Source organism: Agelaius tricolor, unplaced genomic scaffold (assembly GCF_023055355.1).
Source record: "Agelaius tricolor isolate 1412-34295 unplaced genomic scaffold, bAgeTri1.0.p SCAF_7, whole genome shotgun sequence".
Taxonomy (NCBI): domain Eukaryota; kingdom Metazoa; phylum Chordata; class Aves; order Passeriformes; family Icteridae; genus Agelaius; species Agelaius tricolor.
The window spans coordinates 31,620,085-31,639,447 of NW_027269267.1; the positions used below are offsets into that span (position 1 = coordinate 31,620,085).

The following is a 19,363-nucleotide window of genomic DNA, read 5'->3' on the forward strand; positions in this document are numbered from 1 at the left end:
GTTGTGGAATAATTTCTCTATTAATCAAGTCCATCAGAAAGTTTGTTTGAGCCCTTTCTAGTTTTCTAACAGGTGATACACAGTTCTGTCCTAACATACAGGATCACTTGGAGAACACAATCAGCTTAAGACGTACACAGCTGCCCATTGATCTAGGAGAAGCATAAAGGAGACTTGATTCACACTGATCACTTTTTTAATGCACAATGCTTTAGAAAATGCTCCATTTTCCCCCTGCATCCAGTTGCATGAAATTCAGGAGACCAATGTTCCAGCAGTATTTTTACAAGTGTGTTAGCAGGAGTCATCACTGAGCCCTAATTGTGTTGAATAAGCTGTGGAAATATAAAATCACCTCTGATGTAGCTGCGTGCTGTGTGGAAACGCGTGGGCTTGCCAGGATTCCAGCACGGTGCGTTGGTGGAGGTTACTCAGTTCCACACGTGAATAGCCTCATTACAAACTCAGTGCAAATCCTACTTGGAGTCTCTGCTTTCATGTCACTTTAAGCTGATGATTTTTTTTTTCTAGGTTAATCTTCCTGGGACCTCTTCCTTGATCAGGCTTGTAACATGACCACACATACTCTAGTGCTGATACAAGGAGTTTGCAGGAATGTGTGGTTTGGGTAGAATCAGGCTCAGGGAATGGGCTGGGTTGCAAGGGACCCTAGAGATCATCTAGTTCCACCCCCCCCTGCCATGGACATGGGTAGCAAGGGAAGTTGAGACTGTCCGTACTGTAAGTTTAGATTTATTTTGAAAGTAGTATTCTCACAGATTTTCTCTTCAAGTCTTTACTTTCATGGAAACTTTTCTTGTTTCTGTATATTCTGTCTTCAATGAACATTAAAACTTACTGAACAGTCCTCTTGGTTACACTTCCATCCTACATATTACTTTGAGATGAACAATTCAAACCCAAAAGTTTTATTTTTTGCTGAAACCTAGAAGTTCTTTAAGAAATGGGAAATTCATCTAGTCTGAGTAGTGAGGATCAAATTACTCTTCTGTGGTAGAGTTTAATGATTTTGCCATTCAGGTTAAGTGAATGAATTGTCCATGGTATAAGACTTGGGACAGCAAGCTAGAAGTGTCATGATACAGAGAACACCATCTCAAATAAATGTGAGCTGTACAGACTTGAAAAGCAGAAAGATAACTTTGTCAACAGCAATCTAGTGGCCATATGGCTGATTGATGAGATGCTAATGATTCGCAATATGCAGAAGAAATGCAAGTTTTATGTGTGTGGTGGTTTGACAGGAAATGTGTTTTTTGGGATGCTGTGTTTTTGGCCAATGGATATCCAGACTTTAATATTGGCATTTAACCTGGCCATTGGGACATGGACACGCCTCTGAGAACACGGGGTTAAAAGCAGAGCTCTCCCCTGGGAGGGTCCTCTTGGGTTTCCGGCGGGAAAGAGTTCGGGTCTCTCCCCCGGCCCAGCTGCTGGCTGGGCAGGGGGAGGGGAAAGCCATGTGGCTGGGAGAGGTAGGCCTGAGCCCCGGGGTGGAAGGGTGGAAGAGAGAGAGAGAGAGAGAGAGACACTGGGAGCCATCGGGCAGCCCCCCTGAGAGACACAGAGAGAGAGAGAAAGAGCCGCTGCCTGAGACTGTGACCTTGAAGCTTGATAAACATGGGCCTGTGCCGGCAGCACGGCTGGGAAGGAGAAGAAGGGGGGGTTCAGCCGGCCGCTTGTAGGAGCTTTTAACCCCTTTTTGGAAAATGAGAACTTTACAGAACATTGACCTTTCCTAGAAGATAGAGTGGAAGATGAAAAAGGAAATGGGCCGGTGTGAGAGAGGTCTGGGCGAGTGAGAGATAGTAGAAGAGTAGAGAAGAATCCTAGTGGGAAGAGATGATGGAGTGGCTTTTGCTGGACTCTTTTTGTATAGCCATGGACAGAACCATGTTCCTTGTGATACAGAGACTGCATTCTAGGGGGAGGCAATGGCCTCAGAGCCAAGAGGGTTCAGTGTTGATGCCCCTCGGCCCCAGGGGGTGAAAAAATATGGGGGGGACAGGTGTCCCAAAGGAGAGATTGTGGGGACAGGTGTCCCAAAGGAGAGACTGTGCCTTTTTTGGATCGGGACAGAGCATCCTTAAAAGACAACCCTAGAAGCAGTTCTGGTCCGTGTTCAGTGGTGAGAGCACTGGACATGAAAAGGAAGAAGTCACGACGGCAGATGTACTCCGGGCGGTGCCACAAGTGACACAGGAAACACATGAGGCTTCGATTGTGTTTCCAGGGGAAGCCCATGGCACAAGAAGGACTCCTCTCCTCTTGATGAACTGAGGATTGATTGTTTGAAGGGTGGTGCTGGACCGAGAGTTGGTGATTTGAGAAACAATGTATTGTGTTGGAAATTTGGTGGGGGGAGGAGGAAATGCATTTGTGAAGTTTTCATTTTCCCTGTGTATGTGTGTTCCTTTTTCTTTGTAGTTGTAGTGTAGTTAATAAAGTTTTGTTTTCTTTTTTCCCTAAGTAGGAGCCTGCTTTGCTTATTCCTGGTCACATCTCACAGCAGAAACCAGGGAGAAGGTATCTTCATGGGGGGCACTGGCATTGTGCCAGTGTTAAACCATGACAATGTGATTAATTTCTTACCACAGATGGATGAGGTATGTCAGGACATGACTGACTAAAGTTCCTGAGCCTAGACCAATCACAAGATGGTGCCTGGTTTGCCATGAAAGGTTGTTAGACAACAAAGATGAGAAATGTTCAGGAATAGCTTGGGAAGTGATGGGGCTTATGCCTGAACTCAGCATATAATTTTAATAATGATTAGTGCTTAAGTCTGTGCCTGATGCTTGGTATGAAATAATAAAAGAGAGCACAAAGGCAAAAATAATAACCAAACAAGATCTCAGTTGTTCAGCTCTTGATGCTGAATTATGTGGACACGACTGGACACTCCTTGATCACTGACTGATCCTGGCTTTTGCTCTGTTGCTAGAAATCTACCCCCAAGTGAAGTGCTGAGCTGAGCTTTGGGATCTGAGAGTGTGAAGAAGTCTGGTCCAAGAAAGAGGCAGGATGAGAAACAAATTCTGGAGAGAGCAACCAACTGAGTAGCTGTTCTCAGACCCCATTAGTAGGCTGGATTACCTGCAAGTGTCACAGGGGTAGAGGGAGGCCAATTCAAAAGATGAATTGATGTTGTCAAGTCCTATGTTACAAGTAATCCCCTTTTTTTCTATCCCCCATCTAGAAATACTAAAATGAAGGCTTTTCTACAGAAATTTCTATAAAAATTTGGGCTTTGACCAGTACAGTTTCTAAGACAAGCCCTCTGTCTTCCCCATAAGGGTAAAGCTGGTGTTCTCAACCCAGTGTGAGGGATGTTGTCACTTCATCTCTCATATATACACAAACAAGCACTAGGTGCTGAAGAAATAACATGGCTTTTGTACTCGTTGCATATACAATAGCTGTGTAACCCACTTTTTGAAAGGAAAATTCTGTCAGGAGTGGCTGATCTGTCTCTTTAGAAGAGCTGCATGTGACAGTTTGAGAGTGAGAGTTATGATCTGGAGCTGAAGAAAAGCCTCTAAGAATCAGAAGGTGAGGGTACTTGATGTTACAGTAGTCTGCTTGAGAACTCCTCTGAGGAGTATGTTGTTCCTGAGCCACATTTAAAGGATAGAGATAGCTTCCACCACATTTGACACAAAAAAGGTTTACTCTGATCTTTTGTTCTTGGATCATGCTTGGGAGCCTTCAGCATTCAGCCAGCCCAATATGATTGTGGTGATCCAAGACATTGTGGTCTGCCAGTTGCTCCTTGTTCCCTGTCCCTCTGCAGAGCACTGTTCCTGTATCATATGCTACAGAAGGGAACTTATGTTCATCTACTACTTCATCAATTTAAGGTAACACATCACACTGGCTAAAGCAGTACTTAACACCCCAGAGCACCACCCAAAAATACCTTGTTCAGATTTTGTTAATTAATTTTAAGTGCATCTAAGCTGAGAAATACTGGGTGCTTGTTGATGGAAAGGAAGTAGTTAAGAAAACTTACTTTTAGACAGCCCATAAGGTGCATATTCTAAAGCTACTTTTTTGGGTTTTGATTAATTGTTACAGCCATGGCTTGAGCTGCCTAAACTAAGCCAACCCTGGTGTAGTAGCCAAGTAGCTGTGTCAGCTCAGTGTTGAATCTGTGTTAACATAATTTGCATTTTGGAACACAGCCTGTTCAAGCATCACCCACCTGGTGGTATGACTTCAACATATGACTCTTATAAAAAAGGTTTAAAAATTAACTTACCTTCTTTGCAAACCATGCAATATCCAATAATGATTGGCTTTTCCCAAGATTACATTGTATGAAAATCAGATGATTGATACACAGAACAACATTAATTACCTTCCAGATCTACTTCCTCCTTGCTAATTATTTCTTTTGTTACTGCACCACCCTGGAAAAAGCCTGAAATGGTTTCCTGTTTGTTTTCTAGAATGTTAACAGTCTTCAATGCTTTGTATGATTAATTCCAGGCACACAGAAATGTCCTTAATAGTTATCATCAAAACACAGAATAGTTTGGGTTGGAAGGGACCTTAAACATCACTTAGTTCCAAGCCCAATGGGTAGGGACATCTTCCATGACACCAGGTTGCTCAAGCCCCTATACAGTGTGGCCTTCAACACTTCCAGGGATGGGGCACCCACAGCTTCTCTGGGCAACCTGTTTCAGTGTCTCACACAAAGACTTTCTTCCTTGTATCAAACCCAAACCTACCCTCTGTCAGTTTGAAGCCATTCCCCCTTGTCCTATCACTACATGCCCTTGTACAAAGTGCCTCCTTGTACAAACTCTCTTGTTTGGCCCCTCTAGGTAGTGGAATGTGCTATAAGGTCTCTCCGGAGTCTTTTCTTTTCCAGGCTGAACAATCCTAATCCTAGCTTCTCTTCACAGGAGAGGTGCTCCAGCCCTCTGATCACCTTGGTGACTCTCCTCTGGACTTGCTCCAGCAGCTGCCCATCCTCCTTACTTTGGGAGCCCAGATCCTATGAGACTGTCTGTAGTGGAGGGACAGAGTCCCCTCCCTCAGCCTGCTGGCCACAGCTGACTTTGCTGCAGCCCAGACACAGTTGCCTTTCTGGTCTGTGAGTGCACATGGCTGGGTCATGTTGAACTTCTTGTCAACCAACAACCCCAAGTCCTTCTCAGGGCTGCTCTCAATCCATTCATCTCCCTGCCTATATTTGTGCTTGGGATTGCACCCATGTGCAGGACCCTAACTTGGCTCAAACTTCAAATTACTTGCTTTAGGTGATCTGTGTTTAAGATGGGATGTGAACAAGCTCTCATAGAATCCAATCCAGTGATCTTTTTGCTAGGACCTTTCCTACTGTAAAATTTAAAACTTCATTTTAGAGAACAGAAGGAAAACACTTGTTTCCCTCCCTCATAAACACTTCTGGTCTTAGATACTTTATGTGAAAGCCAGAGAGATGCAGAGGGGGATGTTACTGCAATGCTCATCTGCATTCTTCAGAAAGGCAAGGTAAAGGAAAAGATTGGGACACTCAGCACTTGCTCACTTCTGAATAGTGTGAAAACTGACCCCCTGATGTCTTACAAGTTTGAAGACTTTTGAAGATGTGTAGATGTGGTGCTTAGGGATGTGGTTTAGTGGTGGAATTGGCAGTGCTGTGTTAATGGCTGGACTCGATGATCTTAGAAGTGTTTTCCAACCTAAATGATTCTATGATTACTTCCAGGTATACTAGATGTTAGAAAGAAGAACTATGGAAATGTAACTATTAAATTGGGTGTGTCCCTTTAAAAGCTGGGAAGGACAACTGTAGAGGATTTGTCTGAGATGATGCTACAGATGCATCTTTAACTGGTCAGCTAGTGGTAGGTATCCACCCTACGTCAGCATGATGGGCAGCTTCCCTATAAAGCAGTTACAAAGTCTGAGAATACCTGGTGTTACCTGTAATTACATCCCAGATAAAAGGAACAACCTGGGAAATTCATCTGCCTGTCGATGTTATGAAACAAGCTGAAACTCACAATGGAGACAATAATTAATGTGAGTATCATTCCAAGTAATTTTAGATGGTATTCTCATCACCCAGTGACATGTGATGCTAAAACCTGCAACCTGAAGGAGAACAACATGTGCAGCATGTAGTCCTTTCCAAACTGATGCTCCATTTTGATCAGTTCTCCGTCAAGCAGAATGTAAAAAACTTCCCTTGGCATGAGGGGGGAAAAAATATAAAGTGAAAATCTGTGAGTAGGAAAGAACTGTTGGTATGAACCGTGGTGTGCTTTAGATCTCAGGAGTGGTCCCTTCTAGTTTATGTAAGACAAGTGGAAAATGCTATTGTGTCAGGTAACATTTTTTGCCCACTCTGCTCTCCCTTTACCCAAATGTAACCAACAGTGTCATTGACAAATCACAGAGAAAGTGTGTCTGTGGTCACTGACTGCAGCTTAATGCCAGGATGCCCATGAATACCAGGAACCTTTCCTGCTTCCTAAATTTAAGAAGATGCAGATACTATTTGCTAAGTGAACTCCTCCTCTTTCCTTGACTTTCCATCCCTTCCCTCCCAGTCTCACACTGTGCTGACCAAACCCAGCACAAGGAGAATAGGTATTGACACTACGCCTGATGAAAATTTCCAAATTAAATCTATCATTAAAATGAAAATATGTGCTGTACTAGTGACAGATGCAGCCCACTCTCATTAAGTGGCTCACCTACACTCAATGCTCTGTGTTTACACAGCCCCACAAAGAGCTTTTAGCAGAAGATGGTGTTTTCTAACACCATGCAGCTTTCATGATGTGGTAGTGCCTTGAACAAATGCACTAGCTGAGAGCCCTGCCCCATTCAGTGTATATGAGCATGTTTCCATAGAGGCTGCTTGCTTTTGGCTTTTCCTCTAAAAGGCAGTTGGAAAAATTTGTGTGGATAAAGAGGGTTTGAGTGAGAAAAAGTCCATAGCACTGCTGGAAAACTATCCTCTTATTTGGGCATACAGTGGAATTTGTATGAATACAAGGAATCTGTCCCAGGGACCTAAGAGCTTATAGCAGCACAGATAAAAACTTGCATTTAAAACATAATATCCACGACTCAATGAGTATATAAGGAGCAATGCAATGCAGAATAGGCATTAAGAATTCATGTGACTACTGTGAAATGTAGAAAAATGTGATTACATGGTAACAAATGAAAGAGAAAAATATGTAGCAAAGTATTTCAATTCAAAAAAAACAGTATTTCAATTAAAAAAAAAAAAACAGTATTTCATCTCAAAACTTTATCTTAAGGACCATCAGCAAGTGGACAACATATTAGGAAATAAATCTTACCTAAGATTATAGGCTACTTCTCAAAGAAGGTCCCAAGTCATCAGCATGAACACAGGCTCAGTGACAGAGGAACATTAGTTTTTTGTCACTAACATGATGCTGTTTTTATAAAGGATACCTAGATGTTAATACTAAATTGTTATAATCTATTTGAGAGAATACATCTCTTTCTAATACAAAATTATTGTCTTGTTCTGTAGAGGATAAATTAATGTGAGAGGATAAACCCCTACTGGGTTTGCTGCTATCAAGCTGTGCACTATGAGCTTTTCCCAGATAATTTCTTCTTGTTGTCCTTCCCTCCAGCATTTCATCAGTAGCTATTGCCTTTGAAAGGACTAAAGCACACTGTACATGTGATGTTTCTATTTTCTAAGTGTTAGACCATGACAACACCACAAAGATGTGCACCTTACATTATGTCAAACTTTTCCTTCTGCTATTCAAAATGTAAAACCCCAGTAAAATGATTACAGGATAGTCTAGTCTGAAATACCACAGAAGATATCAGGTTTGAGCACGAAGAATGATTGCCTAGCTTTGTTGTAATCTTTGGGAAGGTTTCAGTAGGAGTTCTATATTTAGGACTCACCTTAACCCTTATACCAGACCTCCTGTAACAATGCCTGGTTTTGAACATATTCATTAGTAACTGGCCAAAACAGCATTTCCTACCTGCCACATCAGCCCCAAAAGAGTAATGGGAATTGATGGATTCGTGATGCATCAAATAATGAAGAGAAAGCCACCAGAAGAAAATCTTGGCCTTCCTAACCTCCCTGCATGCTGGGCAGACTCCAGGGAAGAGAAAAATGCAGCAAACGGAACAGGACTGAAGGGCACTGGCCTCCCAGACTCTTTCCTTCTCCAAGTGACTCAGATGTTTTAGATATGTGAAAAGTGTCTTGGCTGCAAAGTGCAAGTGTTTCAGAGCCCCTCTGTGTGTCCCCACTAACAACAGTTGCTGAGATCAGTTTCTTCCTCCTAATTTTTGCTGCAACCTCCTGCCTCCCCACATCTTAAACTCAGACCCTGCCTCTGCTCTCAAAGTAGTCAAGTGTCCATCCTGAATTAGGTTTGTTGTAAACAATGAAGCAGTGGGAGGATTTTCCTTAATTGTCCTTGTTAAAATTCATATGGTACTTAATTAAAGTATGATACTTAATTAAGTATGATACTTAATTAAAAGCTTGCCTATCTGAAACCATTGAGGAAACAAGACAAAAACAATCCTTCCAGAAATATGTCCAGATGCAAAGCAAGGAGAGGACTACACAGGGATCTGGTTTTTGCCTGGCCTCTGCCACTGATTCACTTCAATAATTTCTGCAAGTCATTTACTATGCATCAATGTGCTTATTGATGGAGGAAAAACAATGTTTATTTCCTTTCACAGAGTTGTCCTGAGTCTGACTAACCACCCTTTGTGCAAATCTTTGGATGAAAGAAATCATTGGAGTTCTAAGCTCTTAATATATGTTACTTAGTGTACTTTAAAACCGTCATCACACTAGGTAGGAATTAACATTCCAAAGCCCATAGGGTGGATACCTTTTCCTATATATATATATAAAAGTCATCAAGGGACCTGCCTCAAAGGAAGGACAACTGAATACAGGTGAGTCTGAATTCACTTACAGAATATTTATTTAGAACCAGACACCTTGATTTATTTTGATTTAGCATTTTGCCAATATTGTGATTGCTATGGTGTTTCTATATAAGGCCTGTGAGGTTCTTGTGATGGGAGTGGAGTGAAAAAATTCCTGCAGGTGAAAAGAGCTACATCCTGTAGCTTTCAATAGGGACACAAATGGATTTGCCATTGAATTCATAGGTGTTGGGTCAAGCTGTATTGATCTGGGCTTGTGAATACTTGGCCTTAGTGTTAGAGCTCAAACTGAGTTACTGGGTGCACCCTGATCTGTCCATGGGCATTGCTGGCCTGAAAAACCTCAGTCAGGACAAGAGAATCTTTCCAATGATTCTGGTGGATTATTTGTGGATTTGCATACATATAATCTGGTTTGCAGTAGAAATGCAGTCTAGAGAAATGGTCACATGCTATTAAAACTGATAATGTTTTAATGTTTGTAACTGTGTATGTAACAGTAACAATGTAACTGATAATCCTAAACAGGATTAGTGTTAATTGCCTACAAGATTTGTGGTGTATTTTGTGTTTGCAATCTTCCGGGGGAAGAAAATCCAAGCATTTGTAAACCACAAATCTGCTCAGTTTAAATGTGTTCATCAGCAAGGCAAATACAGTCAATTGTTTTGCATTTGATAGTTATCATCTGATGATATTTTGGAATTTTACTAATAGGCACAACACACACATTTATTAGTAAAATGGTTATCTGCCAGTATCACACAGAGAAGTATTATTTCACCAGATAAACGTTGGAGTTGCCTTGCATGCTCTCAGCAGAGTATTAAGGGTCACAGTCCTTGATTTTTGATAACAAGTTTTTCCAAGAGCCAAGGAAAAATCCTTTTTGAACAGGGAGGCAGGGGTTGTGTGCACTTTATAGCACATTAGACCTCAAACACCTATAAAATTAAAGCAAAGTTAGTGGATGTGCTCATCATAAAGACACACCATGGGCTTTCAGGAGGGGCCATGTGAGCAAGCAATGACAACTGACAGGGGCTAAAAAAGGCCCTGCTAGTCCAGGCTACCTCCCTGGTCCCAACTTCCCTAAGGGAAGAAAGATCCTCTGCTTCCCAACCCCTCTTCAGCTAAGGCATCTCTGCCTGGTGCCTCAGGGTAGAAGCTTTTAGCATTCCAACTTTGCTAGAGTGCTGCTGAAAATCTGCAGTAATTTCTTCATGTTTTGCAACCCACTGTGTTTCTAGGTTCCTGGGACAGCTGAGGAGAGCCATCACCATGATCCCTGCACTGCTGTTGCTGGGTCTTTCAGCCCTTGTTGGTAAGACAGGTTTGGGTTGCTGTCAAAAGCAGACTGGGAATTATTTGCAGAAGGACCTTGGAGAGGATGTGTGCAGTAGGCCTGGGGTCCCCTTCCTGCATGGCTCTGTAAGATCTGGTGTGGCTGAAGGTCCTCAGCTGCTGTATGAGGCTGGTTGCTGCCCACATGTGCCTTTTAAATCAGCTCATCTGGAGGATGAGACTGAAACCAAGGGAATCACAGCCATGTCTCCTCTTGGTTTTCCCAGCTAACTTTATCCAATCTCTCTGCCTTCTTAGAAATGGTCTCACAAAAGTGATCTGTTTGATAGAGGCTATTTGTTCCTCAGTTACTAGGGAAATAGGGTAATTTTCCCAGACTGAGGCAAGCATTCTCCTGAATTAATTCCTCACCAAGTTATCGAGGGACGCAGCAGACAATCCCAGCCAGGGTGCTCAGTGACCACCAGCCTTCATCTGAGTGGTTCCAAACACTGAGGGGCATTGAACCCATTTTCAGAGGGCATGGGAACTGTCCTCTGAAATAAATGCAGAGACACTGGTTCTCCTCTCCCACACCACCCTTTAGACCTAACAGGGCAGGTGCATATTCATCTAAACAGTCATTAGATCCATTTGCTTCAATATTCAATTAGAAAAGAACCAATTTCTGTTCTCTACCTTTCTTTGATAACATTACTGATGGAGACCAGTAGCAACCACAGAAGCAGGGCCAACACAAGGGGATGTGGATTGCAGGTCTGGACGCTCTCATGCTTGACTTGAACAATACTGCTCTGAGATTTTGTGTGTTCAAACACCTCTGTTTCATATTTCAGCTCCATCCCTGAGTTACAGTTGCTATGGCGATATAAGTGCTCTTCAAGCCCCCACCATCTCCTGTACACCTGTAAGAGCCTCTGACTGTGGTATGTATCATTCACTGCTTGATTTGTCAGCTTGTTTGTACCTGATAGAGAGATGCCTTACCTCCTGCCATTGCCAAATTAAATGTGGTGCAGCTATTCAAACAGCAAAAAGAGAGAAAGCAACACTTCCTCTCCCAAAAGAGCAGGTGAAGCCTCCAGACCTGATGGGAAGTGGAAGGACAAACTTCATGTCCCATAGTCAGGATCTTTGGCCTTAAAGCAAAAGGAAATAGTACCACCTCTTTTCAGTTAAAACAGCGTCTTCATCAGCCAGGACTTTAGCATCAGCCTCCTCACTAAGCCCCAGGGCTTGTCTGCTCCCAGGGTAGGATGCACAGAGCCAGGTCCTGAGTGCCGGCATATTGGCTGAGCTGGCCAGTGCTTCACATTTCTCTCTTTCTTGCCTGGTGTTACTGCCTGGTGTGAGCACACAGCTGACTGTGTCACATTCCTACTGCTGATATCTCCATGTTCCTTGGATGTAGGTTTTTCCAGGGCAGACACCTGACTGCAGGCGTTCAAGCATAGATCTGAACCTGCTTGCTTGTTTCCAAACTGTTCCAAATTTGCTTTAAAAAAGCCCCCACTCTCTAGAAATAGAACATAGCTATTACTGCAGTGTGGACAATCTGTAATAACACACCCCTCAATTTTTTCAAATCCATTTTGAAACTTCACTTCTCTGACTCCAGAGGTACTGGAATGATACCAATATAGCCGGAGGGAATGTGCCTGGGCTTGTCTGGCCCTTGCTGCTTGACCAAAAGGCAGCAGCTGTGATGATTTCACCTCAGAGACACCTTTGGCTAGCTGGATGCTGCAGCTGGGCGCTTAGAGACAAGTCCAGGCTTGCAGGAGCTCAGGTTTACCTTGGCAGAGAAGCTTTAAGGTGAGGATGAATGAAAGGAGTTAGTTCTGATGGATGGTTTCTATCCAGAGCTTTATTCAGGCCTCTGAATGCAATAACAGCTCCAACAGGACTCTGAACTGTGTGACTGCTGTTCCTTTTAACCCTGGGGAGAGGGGGAGGGAAGGGGCACGAGGGACCACCAACCAGGCAGGGGGGGAAGTCTCAGGAGACAAATGACACCTGGATGGCCCAATGTCTCTCCAGGGCTGAAAGGCATCTTTTGAACTCTGCCAATCATTCGACGCCCATCTGGAATGCCAGGACTGACAGACAGCGCTCAGCAGGGGTCAGGGTGTGGAAAGGAGGGATGATTGACACACCTGGTAGGGAATTATCAGGGAGGAACCTGGGGGATCTGAGGCAAACCATGACATCACACTGCAACACAGAGGTGCAGCAGAAGAAGAGGACCATGCATTCCACCTCCTAAGAAGCCTCCCTGTTCTCCTGGTCATCCTTGGGTAGTGGAACAGCAGCTCCCTGGCCATAGTCAGAGCCAATAGAGCTGTGCTTGTTCCTCAAATCCTACTGCCCAACTTGATGTAGATGCGATATCTTAAACACTTGAGTACTCCTTTGACACACCTGCTCAAGGGGAAGCGAGGGGTTTGGACAGGGGTGTGTGTAACTCTGCCTTTTCCTATGCAGCAGGATATGCCATGATACGGAGGACGGCTGAGGCAGACCTGCCACGCCTGAGGAGATACGAGATCCCAATTAAGAGAGTAGCCAGCAACCTCTGCTTGGACCCAGCGCTCATCGGTGCCATCATGTCCCAGGAGAGCCGTGTGGGCCTGCTCCTGGACAACGGCTGGGACCGGGCACGGCAGAAGTACGGCCTGATGCAGGTACTCCAGGGTGACAAGCGTGAGCAATAGCAATGTAGTGCACACCCCAGGGCTTTATCTTAGCAAATCACTGTTCTGTGTTTGAAAGAGCACTTTATTGCAATCCCTCTGTATCCAAGGCTTTCCTGAATAAGGTCACTTCAATGAGGCAAAGCCTGGGAGTGCAACAAAGAGGGGGAGGCATTCAGAGGGAAACCCATTTTCTTGCTTGTCTTTCCTAGATCAGCAGGCAGCAAGTGCAACCTTCTGTGACGTGGGATAGTGAAGAACACATAAATCAGTGCTCAAATATCCTGGTTCTTTCCATTAATGAAGTACGGGCAAGACATCCTACCTGGTCCTGGGATCGACAGCTGAGAGGTACGGAATGAGCTTTGTACTAGGGAGGAACAGACTGACTGATGGGAGTGCTGTGTGCTTTTTGGCGTCACTTTTAAGGGAAAAAGAGCATCAATCTGGCAGATTTTACAGGATCTCTTGCAAAAAAAAAGCCAACAAAGAACCAAAAAAACAACAACAACAAAAAAAAAAAACCAAAAAACCCCAAACAAACAAAAGAAACCCCCAAAGCCCCAAAATAACAACCAGAACCAGTGTTTTCTAGTTTAACAGTAGCAGTACCAGACCAGCAGACTGGCAATGAGAAATGGCTGTTAGATGGATAAATAAGATAGAAAGCAACTAAAAAAAAGTGACTGGAGAATGCAGAAACTGAGGCATCACAACACAACAGAATTATTGTAGCAACCTGTTGTGTCCAGGAAGATTGCATCCAGGTTTCCTTGTAGTCTGTGCTGAGTGCTGATTTGTTCACCCTATGCTATTTCTTTCTCTCCCTTCCTTGCTCTGCTACTGCCCTTCCTTTGCTCTGATTACACCCTTTTCTGGTAACTGTTCCATTTCCATCTGCATTTGGAGAGAGTCATGGGCTCCTTCACTATAGCAAGAAAGATTTTACAAAATCAGTCACTTTTCAAAAATAATGCACATTTGGCACTTTGCCAAGCAGTTCCTGTTTGGTGAGATGCATGGTGTTTTTTGCTACAAATTTTTGCTCTTTAATCTCTATCTCTTACTTAAAGGCCCATAACAACTTCTTAACTCTTTCCAGGGGGAATCTGCACCTACCATGCAAAAATGGGCAACGTCCAGGTCTACGAGGCAGACCCATGCAGCAATGACTACAACTACGTCAACAGCGTGATTAGGAGAGCCCAGTACTTTAAGAGAAATGGGTTCTAGGTCTTAAACCCACCCCACCACGGAGCCTCCCCTCTGCAGACTGACCCAGCAGTGATGTAGTAACCCACTACAGCCCAGTGCTGTAGTACCCAGAGCAGTTCCTCAGGTCTCCTGGCAGGACCAATGCTGGTGGCATTGCCAATGCCACCTTGCTCACTCCAGCAAATCCCAGCCCCCTGCTCACTGATGGGCAAGCTCAGCACTGACTTCCAGGAGATCCCCAGGGATGAGATCCCACAAGCTCAGGGCCTTTGAAAGACAGATGGGGACACACCAGCAATGTTTAAATTTTGAGTGAGGAAGGTGACTCTTCCTGTTCAAAGTTGCACCCCAGGGCTGTTTGTGCATCTCCCAGACATGGACACAAACAGCTCTCCCTGGGCATCAGCTGTGCTCTTCCCATTTGCATCCACCCTCTTTCCTCTCCATGGCCAATGCAGGGCATGAATACCCTGTGTTCCTTGCCTTGGTGCTGCTGGCTAAGGAGCAATGAAGAGACTTATTGGTCTCTGCAGTAGCTGAGTGTTGCTGTAGCCAGCCTTCAGGGGAACAATACTAAATATGCTTTGCTTGGTCTCCTAAGTCCATGGCCATGGTGCAGCTGGGGACCTCATCAGGGCATCTGTATGGAAAATACCACAAATGGCAGAGCAGGCAAAATGCCTTTCCATCAGTGAGCAGCCCTTGGAGCAGGAGTCAGCCCCATACGTACCCACGCTGGGAGCCGTATCACAGCAATAGTTTTAGTAAAAAACCCACAACCTTTCCTGTTTTAACTTTGGCACATATATGCTGAGTTTCCTCCAAATTTAAAAGCATTTCAGCATCTGTCCCTGTGCTAGAAATCCCAGTTTCTAATAGAAGTGAATGAGCTCTGGTCTGTTTGAAAGTGGATGGGTCTCTTGGTGCCAATTTATTAATTAGATAACAATAATGAGAATAAGATAGAAATAAAGATAAATGTTAAATCCCAATGTTTATTTTTTTCAGTTTCATGGGACTCAGTGGGTAGCTGTAAAGCTATTTACTCAAGCTGGGTAAAGCTTGAGTAAATAACCCCATTCAATACTCTTGGAAGGGTCTAAAACTCAGTTTGAGAACAGAGAGAGGATAATGCTGCTGCAGACTGGATAGGTCAGAAGAGCTGGGCCTGAGTCTGGCTCCTGACCCAAACTTGTGGGCCTGGTAATAGGAATGTTCACATTTAGCCTTTCAAATAACCATTTTGGAGGTGTCAGAGTACTTTTCTTCCAGCTGCCACCATTGCTGATGCAGAAGTGATGTTCCTGGCAGTCCTTGCCTGGCAGCAAGGGGCAGTGCTGTCCCTGTGCCTGGGCTGCCAGGCAGGGTCAACACAGGCAGCACGAGAGCTGGATTGGAGACAGCTTTTGCCAGCAGAGCACTTTTAACACTTTGCCCCTTGTCTTGCCAGTCCCTCATCTGCTTACCATCATGGCAAGGGCTCTGCATGATTAACATACATTACAAGCAAACTAGTTTAATCACCTCTGGAGACCAGAGGGAATCCTATGTTGTCTCAAATGTCACTGATTTCTTTTTTAAGACTACCGTAAACAGTTCAGTGTTGAGCAACACAGATATTGAAATTAGTCTTTAATGAATTCTGCACTATATTAATATAATTTTACTAAAATAATTACTTTGTAATACAAACTTATGAAATATATCACATGGTTGTCTACTTAACATTACTTATGTAAAATTCATAGGATGAAGCCTTTGGTGCATTATGTTATGTAAACCTATGTTACATAAACCTCTTATGTAAAGCCTATGAATGAATTTTCGGTAGATCAGTATAAATTTCACATGAGGCGGGGAATCTCATTGCTGCCTATGTGTACAAAGCTAGGGCTTGAGTTCCAAGGGTGAACAAGAGTGGAGCTTTCTTTGGTTGCCTTCATGTCATCCTCAATTGCTGCCAGCAAGCTCCTTGTCACCACTATTGGTGCTGCCAACCCTGCAGATCTCTGAGCTCCTCAGGAGTCCAATTTGAAGCTATGAAGCTGCTGCTTCATGTTGTGGTAGCAACACCCAAGGGCCTGCAGACCTGCCTGCTGAGTTGTGCAGCATCACCACAAAGGATTATTTATATTTTAAAGTCTATTTAAAATTCCAAGTTATGGAAACTCCATATTTTGTTCCAAATTTTGTTTTAGGGTATCAGCGCTTTGCAGCAAATACAGAAAATCGCTGCAGCTGTTAGGTGAAGCTTGATGAAATGGTAGGAAGGAGCAAATAAACAAGGAAAGTTTAACAGTAGCAAATAAACAAGGAAAGTTTAACAGTAAGATTTGAGCAAAAGGTTTCCTGACAAATAATGAGTTCAGATTGTTGTTCCTCTCTGATCTTTTTCTGGTCACCTCTGTCCATGTTGCTGGAAGCTCCTTTTCTGCCTGATGTAGACAGAGCAGCCACAGTCGCACTCTTGGTCACCCTTTTGACCTATGGCCTATTGAAAAAAACCCAAAACAACAGACACCTTGCAAAGCAAATTATCTAGTACCACGTAACATATCAGAAAAAGCAGAAGCACAGGCAAGGAAAGAGAAAAGCCACATCAAAGGGGAAAGAAGGTTCCAGGGAATCAAAGACCAAGACACCTGCCTGAAACATTGAGGAAGGTGCTAGAATAAAGGATTGAATGGTTCCTTCAAGAGATCCTGCGGGACAACAAAGCAGCAAGAAACTGTCAGGAGGGTGCTAGCAGCCTGGCTTGGCAGGGAAAAACCATCTCAGATCAATTAAAATCTTTATCTAACTGGGTAAGTGGCCAAGAGAGAAGCCATGGTTGTGCCATACCATGAGGGTGATAATGCTTTCAGCAGAAATATGAAGTGCCCTCATATGTGAAGGGCTTTAAAATAAGTGGAAAAAGCACTAGTTAGCAGCAGCCTCTGGCCAAACTAATGAGATTTTGTGGAGATACACGAAGTGGAGATACACGAGTCTGTCCTACAGCAGTTTCTCTGAAATTTGCAGTCAGAAAATGAATGGAGGATGTGAGCTATCTAACCATGGGCTACATGGAAAGGGAACATGAACATTTTCATTGTGGTTAGAAACTGTGAAAGCCTGTTAGGAACCAAACACAGGAATCAATTAAACACAGGTGCAAAACACTCAACAAGGTCAAGCAGCAGTGTACCAGGTGGGCAACCATCCCACAGAAAGTGCTGGGGATGCTGGTGGGAAGCAAAGTTGATGCCAAAGACAGAAGAAATCAAAAAAAAAAGGAATATCTCATTTGTGAGGTTATCTTTGTTACAGCACTGTGTGTGAAGAACCTGAGGTAACTCTTCTCTCAGCTATTCAGCTGTCAGTCAGTGAGGCTTGGCAACAGTGCTTGAGACTGTTGCACCAACAAAAATATGCTCAGGACAATCACAACCCTGATGGAAAGTACAGCCTGTGGAAATAAGGAATTAGACCTTCCCCTCGACCCCCCCCCCCAAAAAAAAAAAAAAAAAAAGAGAGAGAGAGAATGCACATAGTTATGATTTTCTAATATACAAAAGAAACAAAGGGCAAGGACCTACCAGCTTCCATTCCTCTTGAGGGTAAGACAAATAGCAGCAAGTTTAGCAGCAGATTTGTTGGATACTTAAAAAAACCTTTCAGGATAATGAAGCAATGCAGCATTTCGTGGGCGTTTTAAACAACATTCAAGATCAACACATAAAAGTTGCTGTACATCATATATAATCACAAAATGGTTTGAGTTTGAAAGGACCCTTAAAGATCACCAAGTTCCAACTCCCCTTCCACAGGTAGGAACACTTCCCATTAGATCAGATTGCTCAGGGCTCCATCCAACCTGGCCTTGAACACTTCCAAAGATGGGGCATCCACAACTTCTCTGGACAACTTATTCCAGGGCCTCACCACACTCACAGTAAAGAATTTCTTCCTAATATCTAATCTAAACCTGCTCTCTTTGCAGTCACATTTTGCAGAGAGGGGAATGCAATAGTTGTTCTTTAAGGACCTTTCCAAGTTAACACTGCTGAATCAGAATCAGCAGTCACCAAATGGAAAACAAATTGTAGACAGGGAAGAAAAACCTTCTTTGTTGGGGTCCTGTGATTTGGTTTTACAAGTGATGTTACTACTGGGAAATTTATTTAAATGTGCTTCCTACCGTAAAGAGCAAGTGTGAGGTGGAGTCTTTCTCTCTCATCAACTTGTTAAGCTGCAGGTGGCATGGGCTGATCCCTCCGTGGCTCAGGCAGGGATCTGCCTGGAGACTGGAGCTGCAGTGACTGGTTTTCATAGAAACCAGGCAGAGGGACCAATTAAACCACCTCTTTCAGCAGTAACTGAAGCAGCAGGAAAACATTGTCAAAACCAAGACCCTGTTGGGTCAGAGCCCTAAGCTACGTGGGAGAGCAGATTGTTCTGATGGCTGATTCCAAATGCTGCAGCTGGATCTGTTTGAGCCACGTGTCCATGTCTATCTCCCTGAGATATGCAGAAAACAAAGGGAAACACCAGCACATGAAGGCAGTGCTGAACAACTGTGTTTGTTCTGCTTTGTTACTCATTGCAAAACTGGGCTGGGATTTTCTAGCCAGGACAGACACCAGCTCTTACACTGCCCAGGACTGGCACCAGCCTGTGGTCCCAGGGACTCCTGTGGAGCTGGTGCTGCAGCTGGGGGTAACTGTTTCTAATGCTTGCCTCAGGTTATTTAATTGCCTTCCTGGAAACTGAATACTCCCATATTGCATGCACATGGCCTGCTTTTTCCCATTTCAGTGTTAAAAGAGATCCCATTGTAGGATTGCAACCTCGGAGTAGTTTCCCACCAACATCCCTCAAACAAAATCCTGTTGTCATCTTGTTGTGAAGCTCCCATACCTTCTTGGTGATTTCTCATGGGCATCTCCTTACAGCCCTGACTCCTTCTTCTTCACAGCACAACCAACAAAACCCCAGCTCTCTCCTCACCTAGCTAGCCCAGTCTTTTGTGGCACTCATCTTATTGGACACAGCTGTGGCCTATTAAGGGCAGGCCTGTTCCTAATCTTTGGTGATTAGTACAGCTGCAACTCCTCAGGGGTGAGACTACCTTCTGCACTATCTTTATTTTCTTACATTCTCTCCCTCCACAAAATCCTTGTGCCTCTCTCTAGCATTTGTTT

The 19,363-nt window shown here is 43.8% G+C and overlaps 1 protein-coding gene across 4 annotated transcripts; it reads left to right on the top strand.

Annotated features, from left to right (window-relative positions):
- Positions 1 to 61: 61 nt before the first annotated feature.
- Positions 62 to 17,669, top strand: LOC139591785 (lysozyme g-like). 4 transcript variants are annotated; one of them, XM_071430844.1, is made up of 7 exons: positions 62 to 3,881; positions 4,935 to 8,973; positions 10,218 to 10,291; positions 11,109 to 11,198; positions 12,757 to 12,956; positions 13,178 to 13,316; positions 14,068 to 17,669. In XM_071430844.1, the coding sequence occupies exons 3-7, from the start codon at positions 10,249 to 10,251 to the stop codon at positions 14,196 to 14,198; spliced, it is 603 nt and encodes a 200-aa protein (XP_071286945.1). In that variant the 5' UTR covers positions 62 to 3,881; positions 4,935 to 8,973; positions 10,218 to 10,248; the 3' UTR covers positions 14,199 to 17,669. The 4 variants fall into 4 exon arrangements, with proteins under 4 accessions (XP_071286945.1, XP_071286943.1, XP_071286944.1 ...); XM_071430842.1 differs by having other exon boundaries at positions 4,935 to 6,060; XM_071430843.1 differs by having other exon boundaries at positions 4,935 to 6,060; positions 12,760 to 12,956.
- The last annotated feature ends 1,694 nt before the right edge of the window (positions 17,670 to 19,363 follow it).